The sequence below is a fragment of the Arachis duranensis genome, chromosome 6 (genome assembly GCF_000817695.3).
Source record: "Arachis duranensis cultivar V14167 chromosome 6, aradu.V14167.gnm2.J7QH, whole genome shotgun sequence".
In the NCBI taxonomy this organism is placed as follows: domain Eukaryota; kingdom Viridiplantae; phylum Streptophyta; class Magnoliopsida; order Fabales; family Fabaceae; genus Arachis; species Arachis duranensis.
The window spans coordinates 20027117-20054579 of record NC_029777.3 but is presented as its reverse complement, the minus strand read 5'-3'; the positions used below and the strand labels follow the sequence as shown (position 1 = coordinate 20054579).

At 34.4% G+C, this 27463-nt stretch overlaps 2 protein-coding genes across 2 annotated transcripts; both read right to left on the bottom strand.

Moving 5' to 3' along the window:
* Positions 1–1681: 1681 nt before the first annotated feature.
* On the bottom strand, positions 1682–2176 carry LOC107493325 (secreted RxLR effector protein 78-like). The gene has a single exon (XM_016114425.1). It carries the CDS (start codon positions 2174–2176, stop codon positions 1682–1684), a length of 495 nt encoding a protein of 164 aa, XP_015969911.1.
* Positions 2177–19498: 17322 nt separating this feature from the next.
* LOC107493335 (protein CANDIDATE G-PROTEIN COUPLED RECEPTOR 7) lies at positions 19499–21356 on the bottom strand. The gene has a single exon (XM_016114431.3). The coding sequence runs from the start codon at positions 21200–21202 to the stop codon at positions 19868–19870; it is 1335 nt and encodes a 444-aa protein (XP_015969917.1). The 5' UTR covers positions 21203–21356; the 3' UTR covers positions 19499–19867.
* Between the last annotated feature and the right edge of the window lie 6107 nt (positions 21357–27463).

Here is a 27463-nt window from a genome sequence, read left to right as displayed (position 1 = left end):
CCCATTGAACAATAGTTGACTTCTCTTCCTTCCTTTTTTTGTTAAGAGTTCCCATTCTTTTAGCTGGTGCATAATAAACTCCCATGCATTCTCCCACGATATATCCTTTCTTTCAAAAGTAAATTGGTTTCTAATCCTCCATATCACCCATACTATTACAAACCAACAATGTATCCACCTTCTCCTTCCCACTCTCACCACCTCTTGCTCACACCAAGATTCAAAGAAACTTCTCACCTCCTTTGGCTTAACCCATATAATTCCCCCCATAACCATAGCTTTATACCACAATCGAGAAACATAGTTACAATGGATGAATAGGTGATCTATATCCTCATCATCTAAACCACATAAAGTACAAGTTACCTCATTTGCACCCACCACATTAATCTGGGACAACCTTTTCATCGTGTTGAGCTTGCCTAATATCAATAACCATCCCATCATCTCCACCCTCGGAGGTACTGTTTCCCGCCAGATATTATCAAAAGTATGGCGTGTTTCGGGAAAGCCCAACGCTTTTGACTCCACTGAAGTGATGAAAGACCTAACTGAGAAACTTCCATCCTCGGAGCAACTCCAAATGAGCTTATCTTCTGTACCTGCATTTAAACAAGTTTTTTTTAATAATACTAGTAATTTCTCACAGTGTTTATGCTCCCACTCAAAAAAAGCTTCTCCTCCATCTCAGGTTCCAGACCCACCTAAAGCCGTCCCAAAAACCACAGTTAGCAATAGTTTCTACTTGTTGGCCAGAAATCAAATAAAGCCTTGGAAATTTTTCTCTGAGCCTCAAATCACCCAACCACTTGTCATCCCAGAATTTTGATTTTTCACTATTTCCAACACACATTTCAAGGCTCGTTGAGCTTAAATCTTTACACAGTTGGTTACTTCTCACTCCATCTATGATATCCTTCTATGGTCCGCTAGACTTAGGTACATTATGCTCATTGATCGATTCATCTAAAGGAACCACATTACACGAAAATACGATTTTCTTCCACATTGACTTATCCTCTATTGAGTATCTCCACCATCATTTAAACAACAAAGCAGCATTTTTAATAGTGATATCTCCCACTCCAAGCCCTCCATGCTCTTTTGGTTTCTGTATAGTGTCCCATGCTACAGTTGGTACTTTTGTTCGCCCTTCTTTTGTACCCCAAAAAAATTTTGATTGCAGGGAGATGATCTTCTTAGCCACCGCCTTAGGTAGTTTGAATAAACTCTGATAGTAGATCGGTAAATTATTTATTATCGATTTGATAATTATCAACCTACCCGCTCTAGACAGTAACCCTGACTTCCAATTAGACAGTTTCTTCTCCATCTTCTCAATGATTGGCTTCCAAGTTTCAATATGCTTGGGATTCGCACCCAGAGGAATACCTAAATAAGTGATTGGTAGACTCTCAAGCAGACAGCTCAAGACCTCTGCCAAACCATATGCAACGTCCTCAGGCACATTGATAGGAATGAGAATGGACTTATGATAGTTAATCACTAGTCCCGACATCATCCCAAAAACAGCTAGTATCCCTTTGAAATTTCGTAAAACCTTTTTATTTGGCGGACAAAACAATATTGTATCGTCGGCAAACTGTAAATGCGATAGAAGCACCTTATCTCTACCAACTTCTAGGCCTGAGATGTTTCCTACCCTTGCTCTTGTAAACATCTAATTCAAAACCTCGGCCACCAAAATAAAGAGGAACAGCAAAATTGGATCGCCCTGACGCAAACCCCTCTCCATTGCAAAAGGCTCTATCGGTGATCTATTTACAATGATCGACATGGCCACTGTATTGAGCATTTCATTAATCCATTTCCTCCAAATATCACTAAAACCCATAATTTTTAGAACATGATCCAAGAATGACCATCTAACAGTGTCATATGATTTCTTGAAGTCAAGCTTAACGATTACACCACTCTTCTTGCTTTTTTTCAACCAAGAAACTGTTTCTGACGCAATTAATGCACCATCAAGAATCTGTCTATCTTGTATGAAAGCATATTGCACTTCCCCTACCAAGAAGCTCATTACGTTCTTCATTCTTAGGACCAAAATCTTTAATATTACCTTATATACACTTTCCACCATGCTTATTGGTCTGAAGTCCTTCATTTCTTTTGGCACATCTATCTTTGAGGCTAGAGTCACCCATGTCATGTTTAAGTTCGTATGTAGAAATCCCATTCTGAAGAAGTCCAAAACAGATTCTATGAACTCAATCCCAATGATCTCCTAAGAGTTTTTCACAAAGAACATGTTGAATCTGTCAGGCCCGGGTGCTTTGGTAGAACCACACGACCAAACAGCTTCTTTTAATTCAATATAAGATGGCATCGACTCAAGTTTCATTGCTTGCTCCTCGGATAATCTTGCAACCAATCCTTCTTGGACTCTTATAACCGGCATCCTATCCTGGTGATAGAGATTTTTGAAGAATTTTCTTGCTTCATTCTTAATCCTTCTCGGATCTTTGAAATGTCTGTTGCCGATCTTGATTTCCCTTATTAGCTTCTTTCTGCTTCTGATTGTTGCCATGGTATGAAAGTATCTTGTATTTTTGTCTACCTCTTTGATGTATTTCTCCCTTGACATTTGCTTCCAATACTCTCCTTTCTGTTTGTACCATATATCCAGCTGCCCTACCAACACCTTCCTTCTACTCAAGTTTATTTATGCCTCGATGTTTTCTTCTAAGAGGACGTCCACTTTGGCAATTTCACTTTCTAACCTCTTGATTTTATCATCAATGTTGCCAAATACTTCTCTGTTCCATTTTGAAATGTTCTTCTTTATTAGCTTTAATTTCTCATGCATCGGTAACTCACCTAATGCCCTCCATTCCTCCCCCAACATTGGTAAAAATTTTGGATTAGAGAACCAAATGTCAAGAGAGCGAAAAGGTTTCGGGTCCCATTATAACCTATTCGTCATCAGGCATAAAGGTACATGGTCTGACTTAGAACATTTTAACACTTCAATTCTTGATTCTGGAAACTTTTGTAGCCATTTAGGATCCTCACAAATCCTATCAAGCCTACTGTCCTGGCTTCCCCTCCTCCAAGTAATTTTTTTTCCTTGGAGAAGAAGGTCAACCAGGTTCATATCTTGAATCCAGTTGCCAAAATCTCTCATCCCTGCTATACTTTCTCTTCCGCTACACCTTTCTTTCAAGCATAATACTTTATTAAAATCTCCTAATACAATAAAGGGTCTCATCAGGCTATTCTTTAAAGCCAACAGATCATACCACAGTTCTCTTCTTTCATTGATCGAATGATTTCCGTAGACAAGAGCAACAGAAATTTCTCCACCAAATTGTCTCAGCATACCAGTAATACAGATCTATCTATAACCCTTATCTCTTCTAATTACCTCAAACATCTCTTTATCCCATATACACACAAGACCACCACTACTCCCCTCACCCCCAGAATGTTCCCAATCAAAGTCAGAATTTTCCTACATCTTTTTTATCATATTCTCAGAGATACTATCAGTTTTTGTTTCAACAATACCTACTATTATCAAATTAAATTTTTTCACAAATTTCCCTTACTCCCTAACCCTCTATAATTTCAACATAAAATCATTGGTTGTGGTTTGAAGCTCCTACCTTTGTTTTCTGGGTTCTCTTTCTTCCTCTTGTTCTATTAGTGACTTTAATATCTTCCATCACATTTTTCCCCTTCAGATCCTTCCTGATGAAGATCACAACTTCTTCCTCGTCACTGAATTCTAGTTCAATTGTGATCCCAAGATCCAAGCTTTTGTTACCTTACTCACAGCGTCACTCTCTTCACTAACACTATTTTCTGAATGTTGATTTTCTATGCCCCTTTTTCTTGTGATTTTGAGATCTCTCTTCCCTTGACTCGTTACTTTAGCACTATTCTCACATTTCTTCTTTCTTTTTTGTGATTTAATTAACAATAGCACTTTCTTTGATTTTTTTCCAAACTTAGAAGGGAGAAAGCTTCTTTCTTTTAGAGTTGGGGCTGAAAGAGGCTTCTTTGTTTTTTAGGGTCTGCTCTAACCATCTCCCATTTCATGCAAAAAGATTATTTCTTCTTTTTTTTTTATTTGTAAGGAGTTATTGTTAACAAAGTCTTCAAAACCATGTGGAACCGTAGGCCTAGAGTTTGATTCAGAGACCACCACATAGTTATTACCCACCATCAAGCCCATTTTCTCCTTTTTCCCTTTATTTACTAGCCTACCCTGCAAGCCCAATTGTGTTTCTTGAATGATTTCTTCGGTGTTCTGATCATCATACCAACACTTTGTACAATTTGAATCACCCTGGTGGTTGACCACTTCAAGAGACTGTATATCTAGAACCATTTTCCTGTCATTATTCCTTTCTTCATTCCTATGCACAACGGTTTTTATGTCATTAAGATCACCCACTATTGTTGGAAATGCTACATGTTGAAAATGAATATATTTTTTTATCGTGTTATAATGTTTACAACCCCTGAAGCATATAAAAATTTGAAAAATTAATATTGGGTGATTAGAAGAATAATTTTTTGTGTATATGATAATCATAAGATAAGCATAACTTAATGTATTTGAAGTGTGTAATGATGAATATTTGTAATATTTTTTTCAGGAGCACGAATTTCATAACGCCGCAATGTGTTATAACTCCGTGAATCATATTTATTTGTAAAAGGAACACATATGATATAAAAAAATATTCAATTGTAAATATAAAGAAATATTCAATTGTAAATATGTGTTAAATTACCTCATCAATAGCATGTTATAATCAATGTTGCTTCTATATGTATAATATAGCGTTTTGCTATATAATTCTTGATAGACATATCAGACGTTAGATAAAATTGTTTTCGTTTTTCGCTATTTATAAGTAATATTTATTTTTCAATTGACTTTTTTTTAATGATAGTATTAAGAAGAAAGTTTTGTCTTTGTAAATTTAAATGACATTAAAAATCAGAAAGGTTAGTAAACTCTTTATGTAATAAGTTTGCTTAAAATGAATGGATACTGAATTTAGAAATTTTATATTTCAAAAGGTTAATATTACACGCTTCTTTATTTTGTTGTGAATGTTTGGCTAACTTTAGATGGTAATAACTAAATTTTAAACTTTATACTCTAAATTCTATATGCTAATAGTATGAAAATAATGAAGTATTAGGTTATGTTAATAGAATATGTTTGGCCTATAACAGGTATAGCTTATGAAGGTAACATTTTGTCAAACCTTAATCAATTTCACTATATGAATATCAAAATGGTTCAAAATCAACAATAAATTAAACTCCATAATCCTATGCTAATGTCTCTAAACATAGCAGAGTTCAACAAATACTTTATTTTTGATAAAAGTTTTCATAGGCATCAATTAACAAATTGTCATTGTGAATAAATGATATAGGTATGGTGTCAGGAGTTACAGATGATGCTCGACTAGATAAGCACCTTTCAGTTACTGTACGGATGATGTGCTCTACTTTTGTACAAAAAAAAAATTATATATATGCATGTCTATGTTAGACTTAAACCATGTTTTTCAGACCTCATACATTCATCAAGTTATTTTTAATATAACTTTGAAACACAACATTAAGAATGGCTAATTTCTTCTATTTCATAATTTACCGCATTGTCCTTCTTGTTACTTGCGTTGATGCAAATAAGTAATACAATTAAATACTTTTTAAGTCTAGAATCAACTGCATATAAAGATATCTCATATTCATATGAATGTTAGAGGTTTTGCTGTACAAGAATTATTTAGTCAAAGTGTTTAATTCATCGCAATTAGACCTAACTGACAACTAGAGTTATAATTTTTCTTCATCATCGAATTAATTTAAGTATGTTTTACTTAATTAAAATATAATTCATATCATCAAAGATGCATTTTTTAAACAATGTCCAAAACGGTAGTGCAAACATTAACAACTAAATTTTACTTCTGATCTCAATTGAGTCGTTCTATTTCTTTATCCTTTATATGCAAGGAAAATAAGGTCTATTTGTTACAAGTAAAAATAGTTTTTACTTTTTTTCCTCAATAAGTACTACCAAATTTCTGAGAGAAGTCAAAAGTCCCTTTAAAATTGTAAATTCTAAGACATAAACCTTTACTCGTAAACTCTAAATTCAAAGACATTACACTCTAAGTAATCTGAAGGATGAGCATCTTTTAAAAGTGAAAATCAGAAATCACATCTATTGATTGACCAATGCTTACTACCATTCAATCAAGCAAACATAGAAAATATCATAAACAACTCATGGTTACCATGCTTACTACTTTCACACTCCATGAATTATAGTAGAATGTTACATAATTTCTCATTTAGTATCTCATTACCATTATTCATAAGTTGAATGTAGAACATCAAAACATAATGTATAACACAATAAATAAAGAAATAAAATAACTCACTAGAAACCACAATTTCACTTACATGTTTAATCAGTATCTTTTATGAAAAAAGTATCAAAGTTTTGTCTACAACTAAAAAAATCCTCAATTTATCACAACAGTGTTTCTTCATCCCAGACCTAATTGCGTCAAACTTTTTTTACCAGAAGTCTGAAACTGGTTATTTGTTGTCCTTTCTCCCTGAAAAACTACGACACACACAAATCACAACACTTCTCAGTATGAGTAGTTTATGTACCATAAGATTAAAAATTTTATATAGTAATATGTACAATTTTGTTCCACTAAATTTTGGGAACACCCTCTATGATAACAAAGACAAGTAGATAACTATAATTAAATAACAGGGACATCATATATATTGTTGTTAACTAATTTTTAGTATCGACTTATAACTTGCATCTTCATAGTTATTAATCATCTTGTATCTAACAAAGAGAACATGGTAATTGATGAAGGTAGCTAGTGTCCACTAATGCATGAATAAATATATAAGTAAATAATTCACATCACTTACAGCAAGAAAAATCATTCCACAATAAGTGACAATTTTAGCTTACCAAATATGCAGTAGCAGGAAGTTAAATTAAAAGGCCCTAAATCTTAAACATGAATATACAATTATGCCATCCAAAACATCTCTTCAACAGCAATATTTTTGTTTGATGCTTAATAATCTATTCAAATCACAATTTAAACACTACAACCATTGTATATACTTTATTCTGTTAAAGGTGGCTATTAATAACAAAACATGATAACAAAATATTCCAGTCCTTTATCATTTGCGGTACAATTTGTTTGGTTGTGGCCGAGCCCCAGGCACTTTCTACATCTCCTTCCCATCTTTACGTTTGTGCTACCTCTATGAGCACCCTTCGACTTTCCAATAGTCGGATCCAAAATGTCACAGTATTCCTTGTCTACTATCCCTCTTCGGTCACTTTTGTCCTTGGGACACATTGTCTCAATCTCCTTCAACAGTTTTGCCACTTCAGCAAGAGAATTCTTGTACGTGTTTTCATCTTGGGTAGCCAAAAAGAACATCGACATACAATGACCCATAACGAACCTGAAACAACTTTTTTGGAGCAATCATTGAAGCCGCACCAACTGAAAAGGAAGAGTTTGCATCTTTACACACCTCTGAAGCACTAGCCGAGTTAGCAACTCCTCTTTCTCAAGCTCTTTCATCACACAAAATATATGACTACAAGAAATCCCTAGACTGTTCCACAACTTACACGAACACTCATACTTTTCAAAATTACTATCGTACAGTACCGAATGCACTTGATGGGACCTTCAAAACATCCTCAGTGTAAACTTTTCAATGCTGACATACCTCTCATTGTGAAGCACGATCAATGCGGCCACTTCCTTGGTTTGTTTTTTATCCTCAAAGAACATCTCCTCGTGTACACCTTGTTTACACCCTTCTCGATGATTTCCAAGCTTGTAGCCATCACTAGTTCAGGATACAAAGATTTAAAGTCGGCTATGAACTTATTATTCCTATAATCCTTCTCCACATGATCCAAGTTCTCCACAAGCTTGAGAAGATAATTTTCAGATCTAATAAACTTCTTAAGGGAAGAATTGATTCCCTCGCATCTCGATGTTGTTCTCATGTCCGCGTAAAACTTATCACACAGATAAGCATTTGCCCACTACTTCCTCTTCTTGTATGCTTTTTCAATCCAATCATTATTCTCTAAACTGAAGCACTCAACCATGTCCACTCAATTGTTGTCAAACTCTTCAATCCCAAAGACTCCATACACCACAGTCTTGAATGCACCACAAAAATCAGTATCCTTGATGTTAGCCACATCATTCTAGGAAAGATGCTAACTGCATAGCCGGTGTGTTGCATTAGGAAACCCACTCCGAGTGGCCTCCTTCATCGATTCGTCTCCATATGTAATCATAACCTTTGGCTCCTTTTCCTTTATTACATTCCAAAAACTTCTTAGCAACCATTTATAAGAAAGAATCTTCTCATTCTCAAGTAACCCAAACCCAAATATAATGATCTTGCATGTGGTTGTTAGTACCCAAAAATATCACCAGAGACCTATTATATAAATTTATCCTATAGGTTGAATCAAAGACCAACACATCACCAAAACAATTGTAGTCACGTTGCATCTGACCATCACACCAAAATAAATTACCCAAGTGATTCTCAGCACAGTACGACTATTGTACCACAACTAGCAGATCAAGTTCTGTCTTTCCTTTAAGATAGCTAATTGCTACTGTAGCATCACCCTCAACGATACGGGAATGTCAAACATCATTTATATAATTATATAGATCCTTCTTTATAAAATGGAAATGATGATAACCACCTTGTAGTCTGGTAGGGCGAACTCATGGTTATGATCCACAAAGAAAGACTTCATCTTCCACTTTCCGCACCTTTTGTCTAGATGAACAACAAATCTCGTGTTACAATTGGTTTGTGTAATTGGTTTGTATGGCCGCTATCTATCAATCCTCTCATAAAATTTTTTATGTGCAATCCTTGTCTATTGCAGAAGAAAAATTTTCTCACAACATTACCTTTATCATCTTTTTCCGAAACTCCCTTTCGAACTGCAAACCCAGTAACCCATGCATATTTCATATACCTTGCATATGCTTCCTCAACAGAATTGAACTCTACCAAAGCCAATTCCTCTGCAGTTATCCTTGTCTCACAGCAGTTAAACATATTTGGCTCTTTATCTGACTACATCGTAGTCAGACTAGATCCTTCTACTTTTCTATCATCCACTGCCTAACCAATTTTCTCAATATCTAATGATGTCATATTCACTTCCTTTGTTTGTCACGACTCAGCCCCTAATATCTCAACTTCGTCAGCCTCTGACCCCATGCTCCATCTGTTAGTCCACTACGCAGAAAACTCTAAGCTACCCATAACAATCATGAACAAATATTACTACAATCTTTATCTAGTTTCTAACTACTGACATACCATCCTCAACTTTCCACAATCTTTCAAAACAAAATGCAGGGATGATATAAATAAAAAACACAAAATCGATAAAACCCTCTTACCTGTATAACTTGCTCTGTGTTCGCTAGTAACTGCTAGCCCACCTCGGATATCTATCTTTTTCGATGACAAGTATCTACTGACAGTTAGCATTTTGACAGCTTCATGCAATCTCCACAGCAATTTTCCATCGATTTTTCACTATTCTACTTCCTCTCCGTTACAAACAATACAATGTGAATGCTCAATGCCTGTTGCAATGTGCCATCCTCCCAAACCCAAAAAATCCTAACTCAGTTATATCTCATCAACCATCAATTTTGTGCCAACATTTATTTTTTTCTTGTTTTCTAGCAAACAAAATTTTACTTCATTCTAATCACCATCTAAAATTTTTACCCTCACTATTAGCTTTTTTTACTGTGTTTAAGACCAACTAACTAAAAGTAAAAAATCCTTTAGGGAATGCACGTGTCAACAAATAATTGGATGGCTCCTTGTAGCCATTATAGCCACGACAAAACTATGGCCACCATAGAATGCACCTATAAAAACTCTCATATTATTTTATTTTGAGTAAAAACCCTGTTCCGCCTCTTGACCATTGCTCTAACCGACAACCCGCCCTTTATTGATTGGAAAATAAAAATGCGGTTCCTAACCACTAACTCAGTTAGTCCTTATACCCCCTTTATTAAAGTTTTTTGTCTAGAACTAACAGATATTGCCTACGTGTAATGTTAATCCATTACCTATCAAGTGACCATTCAAAAGGACAAAGACCCTTCTATCGAGTCAACAATATGCTACCGTTTTAGAGATGACAAAAATGGTTTATAGCCCTCGAAACCCTTCATATTACCATCACTCTCCTCTTTTCTCACTAACAATTACAGAAAAATCCTAAGCTTTCCACACTTTACGCTAGAAATCCGACAACGAGGGAGACAATAACAAAGGTAATGACGGCAACACGATAGAGAAGTGATGGTGCAGTGATATCGTGGTGGCAACTTGGTAGCCCAAGGTATGCTTTAATATTTCTTTTTTGTTTGACTTTCATTTGTTTATGTTGAGTGATTTTTTTACTTGCATTTATTTATGAGAGGGGGTAGTGGTCCTTTGTCGTGGTCCTAGATTATGGCCCTCCATTGGATCTGGTGTAATGACTTTGTTGCATGTTATGTTCTAGGGCTTAGAAAAAAAAACATAAATTATAATTTATTATTTGTTATTAGTAAGTTATTAGTTGTTGTTAGTTAATTTTCCAAAAAAATGTTTTTGTTTATGATGATTTATAATTAATTTGAACAATTTCTTTAAACGGTTGCAAATATCTTATGATATTGTTCCTATATTTCACCATGAAGGATGGTTTGAAAGAGATGGGAATAGGTATCTAAACTACAATGATGGAAAAGTACACAAGTTCTCTAAGCTAGATATAGATTTAGTTAATCATAAGGACTTAGTTCAGTTGTTTATAGGTTTGGGTTATGAAGAATACAAGGAGATGAATTAGTTGGATTCAAGTGCAGATAATATATAGTCTGGTTTGTTCACTTTCAAGGGTAACAAAGACACTAATGAGATGTGTGACAAGAAAATGGCTAATATGGAGATTGATGATTTATACATCTATTTTGATCATACTGTTAACAAACCAGTTTTGCTTGAAAATGTTGTTGATCCATCAAGTGATGATGATTATGAAAATGTTGATGACGAAGCTTAGACACTAGTAACTGTGAGAGTTTGGGTGATAATTCTGGAAGGAGAGATACTAAGAAGGAAAAAAAAGATTATTGTGACACCTAAGAAAAAATCTGTCACTCCTAAGAAGAAGAAAAATGAGACACCTAAGTAGAAGATTTTGACACCAAGGAGGAGAAGTTCTAAGCCATTTGGAGTTAATGATGAAGTGGTTAGTATGTCAACCTCAACATTTTGCTTCTTTTTTTTCCGAACGATTTGGTACATACGTTAGTATTACACCTTTCTAACCCATTATTGTATAATTCACTTACATAACATCCATTTAAAAATAGTTCTTTCTTTTCCCTTGCTTGTTCCTTTCTCAAAATGCCCATAATCTCTATTGTTCACAATTTTTCAATTTTATCCGCATTTTAACCTTTTTTTGCTTAGGCATGCTATTTATGTAATATTATATTAAATGGTGCAATCACCAAAAAGATTAGATGGTGCAATTTGTGTAACCTTATTTTGGGCAACATGCAAGTAATGTAATCCTATACAAAATGTATAATTAATTATATATCAAAGGTTAAAATGAACAAAAATTGAAATTAAGAACTTTTTTCTCTTGAAAGAAAGAGCTCAACACTCGAAGTGGAGCATACAAAGACAAAGACAAGAATGATAAAAAGACAAAACAACTCTTATGTCATCTCTGGCATAGCCATCAACAACATGAGTTATTTACCACACCATTCCGTAGCACATAAAAGTGATTGAGTCACACAATCTATAACGCCTGTTGTCTTGCTCTAAAATATGGCATCATTCCTACGTAACCAAATGTTCCATATAACTGAGAAGAACCCAACTAACCAATACTTGCGCAGCTTTTTTTTTCATAGGCATGGATCTCCAACTCTCAAAGTGATCTTTCAAGGTGTCAGGAGTAGTCCACACTTGACCAACTTCCATTATCCATGCACACTACATCTGCCAAGAGTACTCACAAGTAACAAACAAGTTCTGAATATTTTCAACATCTTTTTTACACAACACGCATAAATTATCATTCTGTTCTAGGATTCCCAACCTACTCAGCCAGTCCTTTGTATTGAACCAGCCTACCAATGCAAACCAAGTGAACAACTCAACTCGAGGAGAAACTAGGCCTTTCCAAATTTCTTTTATCAATCTATAGCTCAAAATCTCCTCGTCCAAAGTCGCTTCCTGCAAAACATGCACAAATGAGTTAGTAGAATAAACGCCTTCTTTGTCAAATTTCCATACCACTCTATCTTGCACTTCTACTATCAATCTAACAGATTACAAGGCATGAAGCAGCTAATCCGGAGTTCTTGCCTTGAATAGAAGTGCCAAACCCACTCTATCCCATTTCAAAATTCACAATCCCCAATTACTAATCCTTTTTTGTTTGAAATTAAGAAGAGTCTCGAAAAAGAGTCTTTCAGCTTTCTCACTTGGAGCTCTCAAAATCTACTGGACCTACCATCCTCTACCTCCATAACAAGGCCATCAATTATCTTCTACTTAACATATTTCTTCTTTATTTGTACTTGACATATGTCTCTCCATAGGCCATCTTTCTCTGGTAAAATTTGAGTAGACAGCAAGTAATTTGGGTTCAAGCTATTATAGGAGCACACGATCTTCTTTTAGAGCAGACAGTCTTCCTTTGAGAATCGTCACCACCATTTAAACAATAAAGAAGTATTACAGACCACCACATCACCCACCCCCAGCCCTCCTAACTTCTTTGGTGCCTGGATCATCTCCCACTTCACAAGAGCCATACCAGATTGTCTATCATCCTTTCCCCAGATGAACTGCCTCTGCAAAGAGATGATTCTTTGTGCAACTGCATTTGGCATCTTATACAAACTCAGGTAATAAATAGGTAGGTTGTTGATTACAGACTTAATGAGTACCAGCTTTCAGCCTTACTTAGGACCTTTGCTTTCCATAAGCTAAGCTTTTCTTCCACCTTATCTATCACTGGCTTCCAAATTTTTACCAATCGCGGATTTACTCCTAGGCTAATACCAAGATACCTTACCGGTAGCGCTGTCTCCTGGCAAACCAGTAACTCACACATCCGGCTTGCCCACTCCTGACTATAGTTCACTGGTATCAAGCTGGACTTCTCAAAGTTAATGCTCAACCCGGATATAATTTCGAAGCACCTCAGAAGTCTTTTATAATTTCTCACTATCTCCTCCTCAGGCGAACAGAATAATATTGTGTCATTAGCAAATTGTAAGTGTGATAACCCAATATTATCCCTACCGACTAAAAGTGGAGATATTCGATCGTTCCTCATTGCCTCTCCGATCATCTTGTTAAGCAAATCCACCACCAGAACAAACAAAAATGGCGATAATGGGTCGCCTTGACGAAGTCCCCTCTCCATTTTGAAAGGTTTCGATGGTGACCCATTAACCAGAATAGAGATAGATGAGGACCTAATACACTTCTTAACCCATATCCTCCTTGTACTATCGAATCCCATCTTCTCTAGCACAGTATTAATGAAGCACCATTTAACTCTATCATAGACTTTTTGGAAATTAAAGCTCCATCATGTATCTTCCTCTCCTTTACAAAGGCACTCTGTGATTTCCCAACTAAGCCTAGCATTACACTCCTCATTCTTTGTGTCAGCAGTTTAGAGATAACTTTATAAACACATCCAACCATACTGATAAGTATGAGATCTTTTTTCTCTTTCGCCCCAACGAATTTCAGAGCCAACGCTACCCATGTGACATTGGAGTCTGCTGGTAGTCTTGCAGTCTCAAAAAAGCTCATCACAGCTGTGGTGCATTCAATTCCAATATCATTCTTAACACTTTTTTATAAAATTTATGTTACTTCCATTACTCCCTGGAGTCTTGAAAGATTCACAATTCCAAACTGCCTCTTTCACTTCCTCTACCGATGGCATCAGCTTTAGGGCTTCAACTTCCTCCTTCTCTAGTCGGTTGACTAATCCATCCCTAAATGGTGGTACAGATGTTTATAAAAGTCTCGAACTACAACCATGATTCTTGCTTGATTCCTCACTAATGTCCCATTAATCACCAAAGACTCAATCTAGTTATTCCTTCTTCTTGCCGAAACAATATTGTGAAAATACCTTGTATTCTTATCCATCTATTTAGCATGCCAAGTTCTAGACATTTGCTTCTAGTGAACATCCTATCTAACATACCACTTCTGACAGCACCTCATTATCGCCTTTCTCCTTGCCTCCATTGTACCATCATAGAGTCCATTACTAACCATATCATCTACCTTCTTTATTTCTTCCTCAAACTTCTTTATCTTCTTAAATATATCCCAAAATGTTGCTTAAGCCATCTACCTAGCAGTACTGACAGCGCTTTCATCTTGTCTAAGAATTGTATGTCTCCTAATTTCCTCTACTCTTGCTTCACCATTCTTAGAAACCCTTCATGCGTGAACCATGAGTCCAGGCTACAGAATGGTCTTGGGCCATCAAATCTTCTACTATCTTCAATTATCAAAGGGCAGTGATATGATAAACCTCTTGGACCTCCCCTTAGTCACGTCTCCGGGTACACATCGAGCCACCCCAAAATAACTAAGCTCCTATCAATACGACTGCACGACTGTCCCCTAAACCATGTATACTTGCGATCATTTAACGCCAAATCGACCAACTCCATATCATTTATCCATGCTCTAAAATATTCAACAGACGCTGATAATCTAGTCGCTCCTTTTCTTTCTTCCAAATGCATAACTTCATTAAAATCTCCCAAATAACAGAACGGCACTTGACACAACCCTGCAATATAACTCAACTCTTCCCACATTGAGATCTTCTCAGCTCTCACATGTGGTCCACACACTAGACAAATAGCACAATGAAAATTATCTTTTATCACAATCCCTTCTACACACATCCATCTATCTCCTTTATAGCAATTAGTCAATTGAAAAACGGATTCATCCCATATTAACAATAACCCTCTGAAAGCCCCCAACTGAACTTACAAACTCCAAGCTAGCTCTGTAACTTTCCCAAATATACATTACATCAAATTTAGCCACCAAATCCTTTTTTGTTTCTATCAAACCTAACATTTCGAACCTAAACTTACTTTTAAAATTTTTTAGCATACTAAATTTTTCAGCACCTCCCAAACCATAATATTCCAAGAACTTAAAATCATTTAACAATTTTAGTACACACCTGCTTATGATTTTTTGGCCAGCTTTTTCGTATTTTTTCTTTTTGCTTTGCTTGTCGTCGCTTCAGGGCGATTACCTCATTTTGCTCCTGCAGAATAGCCATAATATCCTCCTCGTTACTGCACTTAGCACCTGACTCTGCAACTAGTTTCCAAGTCTCTTTGTTCTCTGTCATTTTCTCTTCCCAACTCAGTTTGATCCTCATTGTGAAGTTCACTTCAACCATCCAAAACAGCCTTAATCTCTGATCCTGCTTCTGTACGGTTCTCGTGTTCTTCCTCTTGGCCGTTGCCACTACCCTGAGTCCAGCCATCCATCAAGCTTTCCCCTTCTTGCAATCTCAATCCTGTCTTGCCTTGGAGTTGCCATTCTTTGTTTTATGTGTTGTGGCATCTATATATGTCATTAACCTTACCATGCCCAACAACTTCTACAGCTACCCCCAGGCCCTCTATCACAACCTGCATCCTTCCCATCTCTTTAGACCTACTATATATCAAGTGAGCTTCTCTTGGTTCTGCATTTGGGCCCATTTCATGTCTCCCCTGGCATCGTTCCTTCTCACCATTGGTGGCTACCCCAGCAGCGCTCTTCCCTCCATCAAGCCCCATAGCCTTCACCTCCCGTGTACTCGCCTTTGCCAAGAGAAGTTGTCCACAACGATCCTCCAAATTCTTCTGCATCTCAGCCCCTGCGCCACTCACATGTTCAGTCTCCGCGTGCGTAGCATTTTTTATCAGAGGCTGCCTCCCTTGTCGGGTCAACACGGTGGATAGTTCAACTGCCTCTGCCGCGCGATGTTGTCCGCTACCGTCCATACTATGCCACGTCACATCCCGTGCTCCGCTCATACATACAGGCTCTGTGTGCATATCATCACTAGCCACATCCTGCAGCCCCTACCGGGTCACCATAGAGGAAGGGTCATACCCTACTCGATTGGGGAGACTGTTGGAGGCTCTACTCCAATGGGCCCTATCCTTCAGCCAAGACCCTTGTTGGGCCTATTTGCTCCCAACCCATGATCCTCTCTTGTATAATCATATAGTTTGTTGTCATAATGCTCCTCATAAACATAAGATACCATTTTATCCGAATCTACCTCCTGGTTAATTTCCAATTTTCCATTGATCTCTGAGAATTCTCATTTTCCTTAAATGCCGCATAATTAGCATTTCCATAATGAAGAATTTAAATTCTTATGATTCCATTCCTTCAAATCTAAATATGAATTTACCAATATATCTTTCTCATGTTCATCATTCCAACAAAATTAAGAACTTCAGAAGCGAAAATAATTGTAAACTGCAAAAATAACCAATTATTAGTCGTAGTCGTGGATGTTCTCAAATTTGCATTCACATATCAACATCACCTTAAAACATCTTCAATACTAGTTTTAAGTTTAATTTCATTTTACGCCTCATAAATGATACATTAGTATTTATAAAACCATATGTTATAAATAGTAATATGAAACTAAAAATAAAACTTATCACTCCAAAACTTAGTCTCAATTCAATTAGAATTTTATATATTTTTTAAATTATTCCATCAAGATAGTTATATAAATAACAACTTTAACGATTTTTCATTAAAGCAAAACTATCTGTCTAAAATGAGACCGCTTTTGTTTTATCTATCAGTTTCAATAATTTCAATTCTAAACTAATTTAATTCTTAACGTATCAAATAGGAGGCTTCAAAACACTCCATTAGAATTACTCTTAGTTTCAAAAGCACCACTAACATGTAATCCTTTTACCACCCATTCACCCAACTTCATCTATTTATTTTTCTTGGGTAGCGTTCATGAAATTTATTATAATTACGTTAATTTTTTAATTAAAAAAATACAACTAAGCCACGTTTGATAAGAAACTAGTATGAAAACTTTAACAATTTTCCAATAATAAAATATTGTGTTTATTGTATTGGACATCTCACAATCCGAACATTCCGAATATTGATTCTGCGGAATAAACATCACATTATTGGAATAACAACAATTTCAGGGTTTTGTTATGATTCTGACGAGATTTTACTCCATATGTACCTGCAAAGAGAAAAAGAATGTCCTTCGCCACGTGCTTTTTTACCAAGCAATATTATTTATTTTAACTTCAGAAACAGCAGAGGAAATTAGGAATAATGATGCAAGGATAATAAAGTAATAAAAAAGAAACTGGCATTATGTTTTTTTTTGGTATTTTTTTTTTTTGCATTATATTTTTTTATACTTCAAAGTTTGTTTTTGGACATGGTGAAGGCCAGACAAACCCGGCCCAGACACTGAACCAACCCAACCCCAAAAACCTCCCAGCCTAACCCTCCCTAATTCAAACTACCTCTTCCTCTCGCAGCCGAGGACTTGGATCAATGGCAGCATCATCTGCCTCGCTGGGAGCTGCACCCGAGTTCGAATCCTCAGTGAGGAATATTGAACCCATGTTAGTAATATCCATGTAGTGTGTGTGAGTGTGTAATACATGGATGTAATGCCTAGGATTGGGGGTTGTCCAATCCACTTGACCAAAAAAAAAAAAAAAAACTACCTATATTAGGAGACATCCGTAAACTCAGAATTTCCCCTCCTACAAACTCGCAAACTAAAGATCTAGTCCATCCGAGGAAAAAGTAGGGTCAATATCATTTGAAAACCTTTCTACACCAAACACACGTCAGCATAATTTCTGACAGGAACCTAGTATCAGAAGCAGAAGAAAATGGAAACATCGTGTTTTCTCCGTACTAATAAATATGGAGGATACTGAGTATTAGTCAGCTCCTCTCCAAGTCCAAATCCTTTCCAATTCTGAGATACTCCCAAGTATCTCTCCTCTTCCCTATATAACTAAAGATCAAAGTATTCTCTCTCCTTCAGTTACAAACCACCTTCCATGCCTTCAGCCTTTGCCACCCATTAACACCATAAACAACTAATGGGTCGGAGTTATTTCCTCTGAGGAAGAAGGTAAAGTATTTACAAGTTAAAGGCGCTCATTTACCATGAGCTGTTGTCAGACATACGTTATCAACCATAATTGACTCGCTCCTTGGCAGAGAATGATTCATAATATTATGAAACACTAAAACAGAAATGGTTTATCTAAAAGCACCTTGAATTCGTGTATTTAATCTCCCCAATACAGTTAGAAGTCCCATATGAAAGCCACTCCTAAACTTTTTCTATCGCAATCTCTTGCAATAATGTCATCAAATTAGAAGAGAACATTTTCTCACAACTAAATATACAAGAAAGCATAGGTCAGACACAGTACACAATTTATTATCATAGTAAAAAGGTGGGAACAATGGAACATCATGTCTAAAGTTGTTATTCATGTCCTCTAAATTCATAAGTAGCTCCAACTAAACACTAGCACTAATCAATTACCATTTGTTAGAGTGTGTTGGATCTCCAATATGTGCATGTGTGTGTTTTAGAAGCATTGTGAATTTAAGAGCCAGTGGAAAGCCAAACTGAGACTATTTTGAGAAACTAAAACCCCTTTATAGCTCTTTCATGACAGGCTAAAGTTAGTCAGATGCAAACACCTGAGAGAGAGAGAGAGAGAGAGAGAGAGAGAGAGAGAGAGAGAGAGAGAAAGAGATACCAGATCTGTTAGAAGAACAACCAAACAATAAGAAAATGTTAATAGTTGGGTGCTATGATCAGTAGAATACCTCATGAGCCCACCACTGAAGCTTTGCTAAATACTAAATTGCTCATTTAGTAAATAAGTGGAGCCTGAGTCACGCCTATAAGCCACTCATGTGCAACTAAAAAAAGGTGTTTTATTTAAGTGCACTCCACTTGATCTATACATGAATTCTACTAAGTCAACAAAGAAGTCAACTTGGATCATAGAAAAGATCTAGATAATGTAAATGAAAAAAGTAAGCAACCAGCAACAGTATGAATGATTAGACGCGATGGTCTTTTAAACCTTCATCAAAGAGAAACTGTAAGCCATTTAATTGACCTAACATTATGTAATCATGTAATATCCAAGTATGAAAAGATTTGGATAATATAAGAAACTAATCAATGAATTGGTAAATGTATACACTCAAGCAGAATATGCAAATAAAGAAGAATGATGAATGAAAGAACATCTCAGCAATAACTGAGTAAAAATCCTCAAGTGATATAGTTTGATCTTCAATTGAACTAGATCAAATCTTTCTCTATCCCGCATTTTCATCAGCAGCATTAACACAAAATTATAAAAGAAATAATAAAAAGGAAGCTAAACATACAAGCAGTATTCCATTATGGACAATTTCTAACGGGGGGGTTGGGAACAAAAGGTAACAATATAAAAAGAAAACTGAGAAAAGGGAGTAACAGCATTCACTACCAGCAGAGCTGAACCACAAGAGCTTCACCGAACGTCCTGAAATCTGTGGCATAGAGAGGGTCAACTGTTAAACCAAAACCAAAAGAAGAGCCAGCCAAATTGAGTTTCCCTATTCAAAGCTCAAATTCCTCTTCCCTAAGGGCCATTTCGGCGGCCTCTTCCTCCTCATCATCAAGCACAAAGTACTCATTCTTCTCCACAGGCCTAAACATATAGAACATCACCATGTAAAACGCAAGGCTCGCGGTCTCCTCGGCCGCATTGCTCACCCACTGGTACTTATAAGCAGCAATAGTCCTCAAAGCAAAGACCACAATCCTCGTGAAATACAAGTAGCCAATAACCACAATGTAGAACTGCCTGAAAAGTGTCAACTTTGAAAGGTTCCTGGCAGCCTTACCATCAGTTTTCGAAGTCTCCCTAAGCGACCTAATGGACCAAACAATCGGGAAAATAATTGCACAACAGCAAATAATATCCACAAGCAAGAAAACCTGGTTCCAGGTGACCCAATCCTTGATGAAGGGACCTGTCTCGCCAATCACAACGGAGGCCAAATTCGCCAGAACCTGAAGCGGGATCACGATCATGAGCACCTTCTTCTCCCTGTCCTGTAAGAACGGCTTCAAAAACGACCACCCGGTCCCGATCAAAACGATAACAGTGAAGAGCAAAACGACACGGATAAACTGAAAGATGTAGAACAACACGTCCCAGCCGTGAGGGAGCCCCGAGACCTTGATGAAATGCTTGTCGACGGCCGCGCATATCAGATTCAATGCTTTCATGAGGAGGAGTCCACCCATGAGGAGGTGGATTCGGTGAACGGAGCGCTTGTTGTGGTAACAAGTGTAGATCCAGAAGCCGAGGAAGACGAGGTATGTGAGGGAGAAGAAGGTGAAGAGTGTTGGGAGCTGTGTCTGACCGGCGGAGAGGTAGTCGCGGGAACCGTCAGATTCAAGATTGTAGACCTCTGTACGGACGTCCATGGACACGGAGGTGTCGGGGGCGCAGTTGGCGAAGAAGAGAGAGTATTCGTTTGGCGAGGAGACCGGGTAGGAGCGGTTGAAGGAGGCGGAGGGAGGTGGCGATAGGTCGCGGAAGGTGAAGAGGCGGAAGATGTAGTGAGAGTCGAGAACGCAGAAGGAAGGGTTCTGCTGGATCTCGATGAGGACTTGGAGGAGCGATTCTTCGTTCAGGAGGAAGAACCCTAGGCGTGAGGATTCCGGCTGGGGGGCCGAGGAGAGCGCCGCCACGGAGACGGAGGAGACGGCGATGGTGACGTGGCCCCTGTGTGTGAACCCGAACTTCTCGAAGAGGATCATTGGCCGGGTGTCGGATTTTATGGTGAGGGACTTGATCTCGGCGCTCGACGGCGGAGTGAGGGCGGAGAGAAGGAGGAACATGAAGAGGAGGAGGAGCGGCTGCAGCGAGGGTGGTTTCGTCATTTTGTGGGAATTGGAGAAATTGGGAATCGGAAATGGGTGAAAGTGGGATCCAAACTACAAACTCTAATAACTAAACTAGAGAATGCAGATCTGAAGAAGCAACAAAGCGAGTATAGTTTGTGAAGGAAGCAACGAAAATGAACGAATGAATGAATGAATTAAACGCGTTGTAGAGTCACCAAACGACGACGTGACATCTACGCGGACGTGATAAATTCACTGGGCTAAGTTTCCTTTTTGGGTTCATTCTGCTCTGCTGAATGGATTATTTGGGCTTTTTCAAATTTCAAGCCCTTCTTTACTTTTGCCAATATTGTTCGTGTGCTCTCTCAACTGTATGAAATCTTCTAACAAAAAAGAGACTCTATCACTCTGAAATTTCATTTTCATATTAGAATGAACCACAACAATTTATTTAAGGTGAAAACTCACGTGAAGTCAACTTCACATGAAGTTGATATCTGAGAGTCGTTAGATTAAAATTTAGTTAAATCAGTTAAATTATTTAACGGTTCTCAAATATCAACTTTACGTAAAGTCGACTGCATCTGAGTTTTCACATTTATTTAATTATCTAATTGCTATAAAAAAATACTTTACAATAAAATATTTGAAAACACAATAAAATTATTCAAATTTGATCAAAAAAATCCCCTCAGTCACATTTATCAAAATTGAACCAATAATGACTCGGATAAATTATTGGATATTGAATCGGTATTGAATCACCAATTAAATTTTTTAACGTAATAATAATNCATCCACTTTATTGGTATTCTGGTGAACGATGTATGAATTACTGACAAAAATAAATTTTGTCCTATTCTACTATGTGTAATGTGAAAAGAGTACAAAGAAGAATATAAGAAAGACGGCTCACTGTAGTTGTTTAGGCTGTCATGAGCTGAACCATCCTCTTAAGTGTGTGATTGTTTATTGGACCCAAAAGGTTGACTTGATGACCCTTTTGGGCTGTTTGTTATTAGATTCTCTAATCCAGTTGAAAAAAAGTTTACATTCTTGATTTGTTGAAAGACATGCAAAAATAAAAAAGGATCGTATTTATAATTTATTGTTTAATTTTGACATTAAAAAATCATATTTTAAATAACTAATGATGAACAAAATTAACTACCCTAGCATCTTTATTAGTTTAAAAATTTATGATTGGATTTTGATGGTAAAAAAAAAATACTAGAAAATTTACTCTTTAGAATATTTTATAATAGGTTTTACATCAAATACAAAAATAAAATTTTTAAAATATTTGTATTTTTTAATAAAAAATAGCTTGAAGAAATTTAATTTATAATTTTTATCTAGGATAAAGTATTAAATTAATCTTTTACATTTGAACCTAATCCTGTTTTAGTATCTAAAGTTTAAAAGGTCCTATTCGAATACAAAAATGTTTCCTTTAATTTTAATGTAGTTCTACCGTAAAATTAATATTAAATAATTAATGAAACTTTAGTTTTCAAATATTAAAAATTTATATAACCAAACTTTTCGATTGTTGAGAAGAGTTTCTTGCGGTAGAGATGACAATAGTCTTGTTCTTGTTGCTATCAGAGAACTTTCCTACGGAAAACGAGTTCTCGACAATATTATCCATGTGCTTGAAGTCTTGAACCAAGGTCAGTGGTTCGTGGTGATGCATCTATAGCTGATCCTGTACTTCTCAAGTTTGTACATCTTCTTTAGGGAAGGAGACATTAAGATTTGGTAGATCGGTGAGGTTAATTCTTTAACATTGACTTCGGAGTAGAACTATATTGAAGCTAAATGAACTTTTTTGGATTTAAATAGGACACTTTAAATTTTAGGGACTAAAACAGGATTAGACCCAAACGTAAGAAACTAATTTAATATTTTATCCTTTTATCTAATATAAAAATTCAATTATAAACTTTTAAATTATAAAAATTTAATTAAATATTTAATAAAAATATAACAACAAACAGAATAATAAAAGCATACACAAAAATTAAAATAAAAATTACTGTAAATTTTTTAAAAAATCAATAGTAATTACTAATTATAAATTAAAAATTTGGTCCTCTAATATTAAGTTTTGGGATCAGGTCCATTTGTTGTGTGTGGAATCATTTTGTCCATCCATAATATAACCAAAATAACAAAATAAAATAAAGGATCATTTACATTAATAAACCAACATTCATCCAATTTTATGCGAATCATTCAAAATAAAAAATGCAGCATGAATCACTCCAATCACGTCTCTATATAAATCAAATGAGTCAGACTAGATTTATTTTTCTATATAAATCGAAAAGTCTAGTTCGATTTATACATATTTATATGTTGTTCTACTAAATCTAATCAGACTGTTTCGATTTATACATACATGCATACTATCCTAGTAAATCTAAACAGAATGATTAGATTTACACATGCATAAATCGAAACAGATCGAATGATTAGATTTACATAGAGAGCTAAATCTAGTCTGACTCATTCGATTTACATAGAAAAATGATTGAGGAGATCCATGTAACACTTTTTAATAACCATAACTTTTTATTCATTTAATAATTTAAATAATTATTAATAACTTTACACCACTCACATACGATTTCTACCTTTTTTTATTCTCTATATTTATGGTTGCACTAAATTTTCGTATTCAATTTTCTTTCTGTTTTAGTTAAGTTTAAAATTTTAAATATTATTTTAGATTAGCAGCGTACACAAACAAAAAATTACTAATTTTTAAAAAAATCGATGTAATTTAAAATTGTTCATTTGAAACTAACACATTATTTTTATAAAAACTAACACATTTAAATTAGTATTCAAACAAAAAAAATTAGTATTCAAAAAAAATAAAAAATTCTAAAAAATTAAAAATTTTAATAAATTTTATTTGAACATATATAATTAAAATTTCAAATGTGTTGGTTTATATAAATATAATGAGCTGGTTTTAAATGGATAATTTTAAATCACTATTTTTACATAAATTCATATATTTTTCTAAAAACTAGTGATTTTTTATGTGTACTCTAGTAATTTAAAACTAATCGTTTATCTCTATTGTAATTTGAAATCATCTATTTTAAATAGTTCAGTACAAATAAATATGAAAAAGTTATTAATGGGATCAAATATTATTTTCTCCAAGAGAATCCTGTTTAGTTTATTTAATGGGATCAAATATTATTTTAGTCCTCAACGTTTTAGCCAAATTCTAATTTGGTCCCTAACGTTTCAAACATCATACTTTAATCCAAAAAAAAATTTAAATCTCCTATTTCAATCCCAAAAAATATTTAAGTAGGTTTAATGTTATCTCACAATTAAATTTAACACAAACAATTCGCATATTGAATAGCCAATAACATTCGATTTCAGTATGTAAGTAATATCGATCTACCAATGGACAGTAATATAAAAATTTTTCTTTTGATTTTGAAGCCTTTATGATTGATTATTAAGATTTAAAATTTTATACCAAAAAAATGTTATAGAAAAATTTTGGCTATATTTTTTTAATACATAGAAAAAGATATGATTTAATTAGTAGTGTTATTAATGTTTATATTACTCATTTTGTTAATTATTAGTGTTAAATTTAATGATAAAACTATATTAAACCTATTTAAAAATTTTTTGAATGAAAATAGTATTTAAGATGTTAAAGACTAAATTAAAATTTGTTCAAAATATAGATGAAAAAAAATATCACTTTATAAAGAAAAGAGCATGTGGCACAGTTTTTTACTACATTATGCTAATGAATGTGTAAGACTTAGTTCTATTTGTTGTCTACGGGTCGAATTTTTTAACCTAAATCATGAACAAAAAAATAAATATAAAAGGATACCAAATTTAACAATTATGGTTTCACAATTTGTAGTCCCATAAAATAGTACTGGCCAAAAATTATACAAAAATGATGTACCGAAAAATTATTCATTATCCTCAAATTAATTAAAAAAAAACCATACACCAAAAATATTCATTAGCCAGACAATAAGGGAAGCAACCAAATCAAAACAAAATGTCATGACAAAAAAATAAAAAAAAACACAAAAAGAAAAGGTAAGCCATCCAAGGAATCAGTCACCAAACCACCAACAAGGGAAGCTTGTGTCAAGAACAGGGTATAATTTTCATAAATCATATCTTGTGGAACACAAAATTTGATACATACTTCACAATATTTTTCATTATAAACACATGTTACATAAAAAATTTCATCCATCTATATTTTTAAATTAATATTTTAACAGTACAAATTTAATATACATCAGTGTACTAGTAAAATACACTCGCAATTCTTCCTATTTTATATAATCGTACAATTATATAACGTTATCTCATAAAAAGTAACTAATATTTTGAATTAATTCTAAATTCTTTTGAAGTCCCATAAGTCCCAAATAACTCAACATCTGAAAGTAAAAAAACATTTGTAATGCTTGGAGATGCAAGAAAGCCCGCGTGGAGTCAGGAGTGTGCGTAGGTTCATTGTGGACTCTTTTTGAAGGCTTTTTGTTGGTGCTCTTATTGTGATCCAGTGTGTTGTTAGTCCACTTGTGAAGCCACGCGGGTGCATTGATCCACTGAATCAACTAATCTGGTTTAATCCAAATTTGATTGGTTTTGTCTAAGGTTAAAGCTGAGTCAAACTAGTTTATAAGTCTGTTCGAACTCGATTTATTAATAGTTTGATAAGCTGAGTTTGTGAGTTAGTGAGTCGAGCTTAAGCCTGAAATTAAGTTTATAAATTAAATACGACAAATTTGAGATTGAATAAACTCAATTTATTAGCTCGTGAGCTGGTTCGATTATATATATAATATTAAAAATATAGATTAATTAATATATACCGAACTTAAATTTACAAAATAAATTCAATTATTAATGAGTTAAGTCTGACTCAAACTTAATTTTTGAGAGATGAGCTTAAATTTGATATGACTCGACTTCATTTAGCTCACTTCCTTAGCCATTGCTACTATGTAGATGCATGTATAAATGACACATGTAGTAATATAAGTATAGTGAAGTCTGCTCGAAGAAAACAAATTCTGCAACAATGGACCCACTAAAAAGTTGGCTTACATAGTGGGGACCCGATTAAATGCTCCTTACAACTTTTGGAGTATCAAAACTCCATAAACAAAATAAGTAACAAAGTTGTATTTTGTTTGTTTTTATCATTATTATTTGCATTTATTTTTGTGTTGGGCTAATGGACTAGTATACTAAAAACAAATTAATTTGGGCTAGGGGTTTTTCATGATTTTGTGCGATAAAATAAATCTGGGCCATTATTATTTTGATTTGATATTAGATTATTATAAAATTATAAAAAAATAAAAAGACGAGTATTTTTTTAGAATTAATATGAAAAGATTAAAATATCATTTAAAAGTAACAGAAAATTTAATTTAATTTCAAAAAAAGTAAAATAAATTTGTAATAAAATTTAAAAAGACAAAAAAGTAAAATGTTTTTTTAAGATTAGAGTTATTTAATTATTTTAAAAATTAAAAATTTATATTATATTTTAAAACGATAAAAGTACTCTTTTTAAAGAATAACATTAAAATTTAAAAGTCTAAAATATTTATTTAGTATTAATGTCTTTTCAAATGGTTTAAAAATTAGAATTTGTCTTAGATATTAAAAAAATGAAAATATACTATTTAAAATTAATCTTGAAAAGACTAAAATATCCTTTTAAGATTATTGTTTTTTAATTAAATTATAATGTTAAAATTTAAATTTAATTTTAAAAAATTACGATACATTTTTAGATCATTTTAAAATGACAAAAATACTAGTTATATAATCAAGGCTGTTTTATTAATTTAAAAGAAGAAATTTGTATTTGGTTTTAATAGATCCAAATACATTATTTAGTATTCATTTTAAGGTTAAATCACTTTGTCAACTTTTATAATTTTACTAAATTTGTAGTTAAGTATTTATAGTTTAAAAGTTTTCAATTGATTTCTTACACTATTTTAAAATAGAATACTGGAACAATTAAAATAGAGACAAAAATTTAAGATAGTTTAAAAACATATCAAGAATAGAAGAATAGAAAATGACGAAGGACATATAACGTTGAACAAGACACCGGTGACGGTCGTAAATAGCGGTGATAGATTTGGTTAGAAATGAAATTTGAAAAAGAGAGCTATAAGATAAAATAAATATAAAGAATTTTTTAATTTCAAACAGAAGAGGTAAAATAAATATAAAGAAAATAATAGAAATTTTAAT

Coding starts and splice junctions, on each gene's coding strand:
- LOC107493325 (XM_016114425.1), bottom strand. CDS start 2,176: ATGACATGGGTGACTCTAGCCTCAAAGATAGATGTGCCAAAAGAAATG.
- LOC107493335 (XM_016114431.3), bottom strand. CDS start 21,202: ATGACGAAACCACCCTCGCTGCAGCCGCTCCTCCTCCTCTTCATGTTC.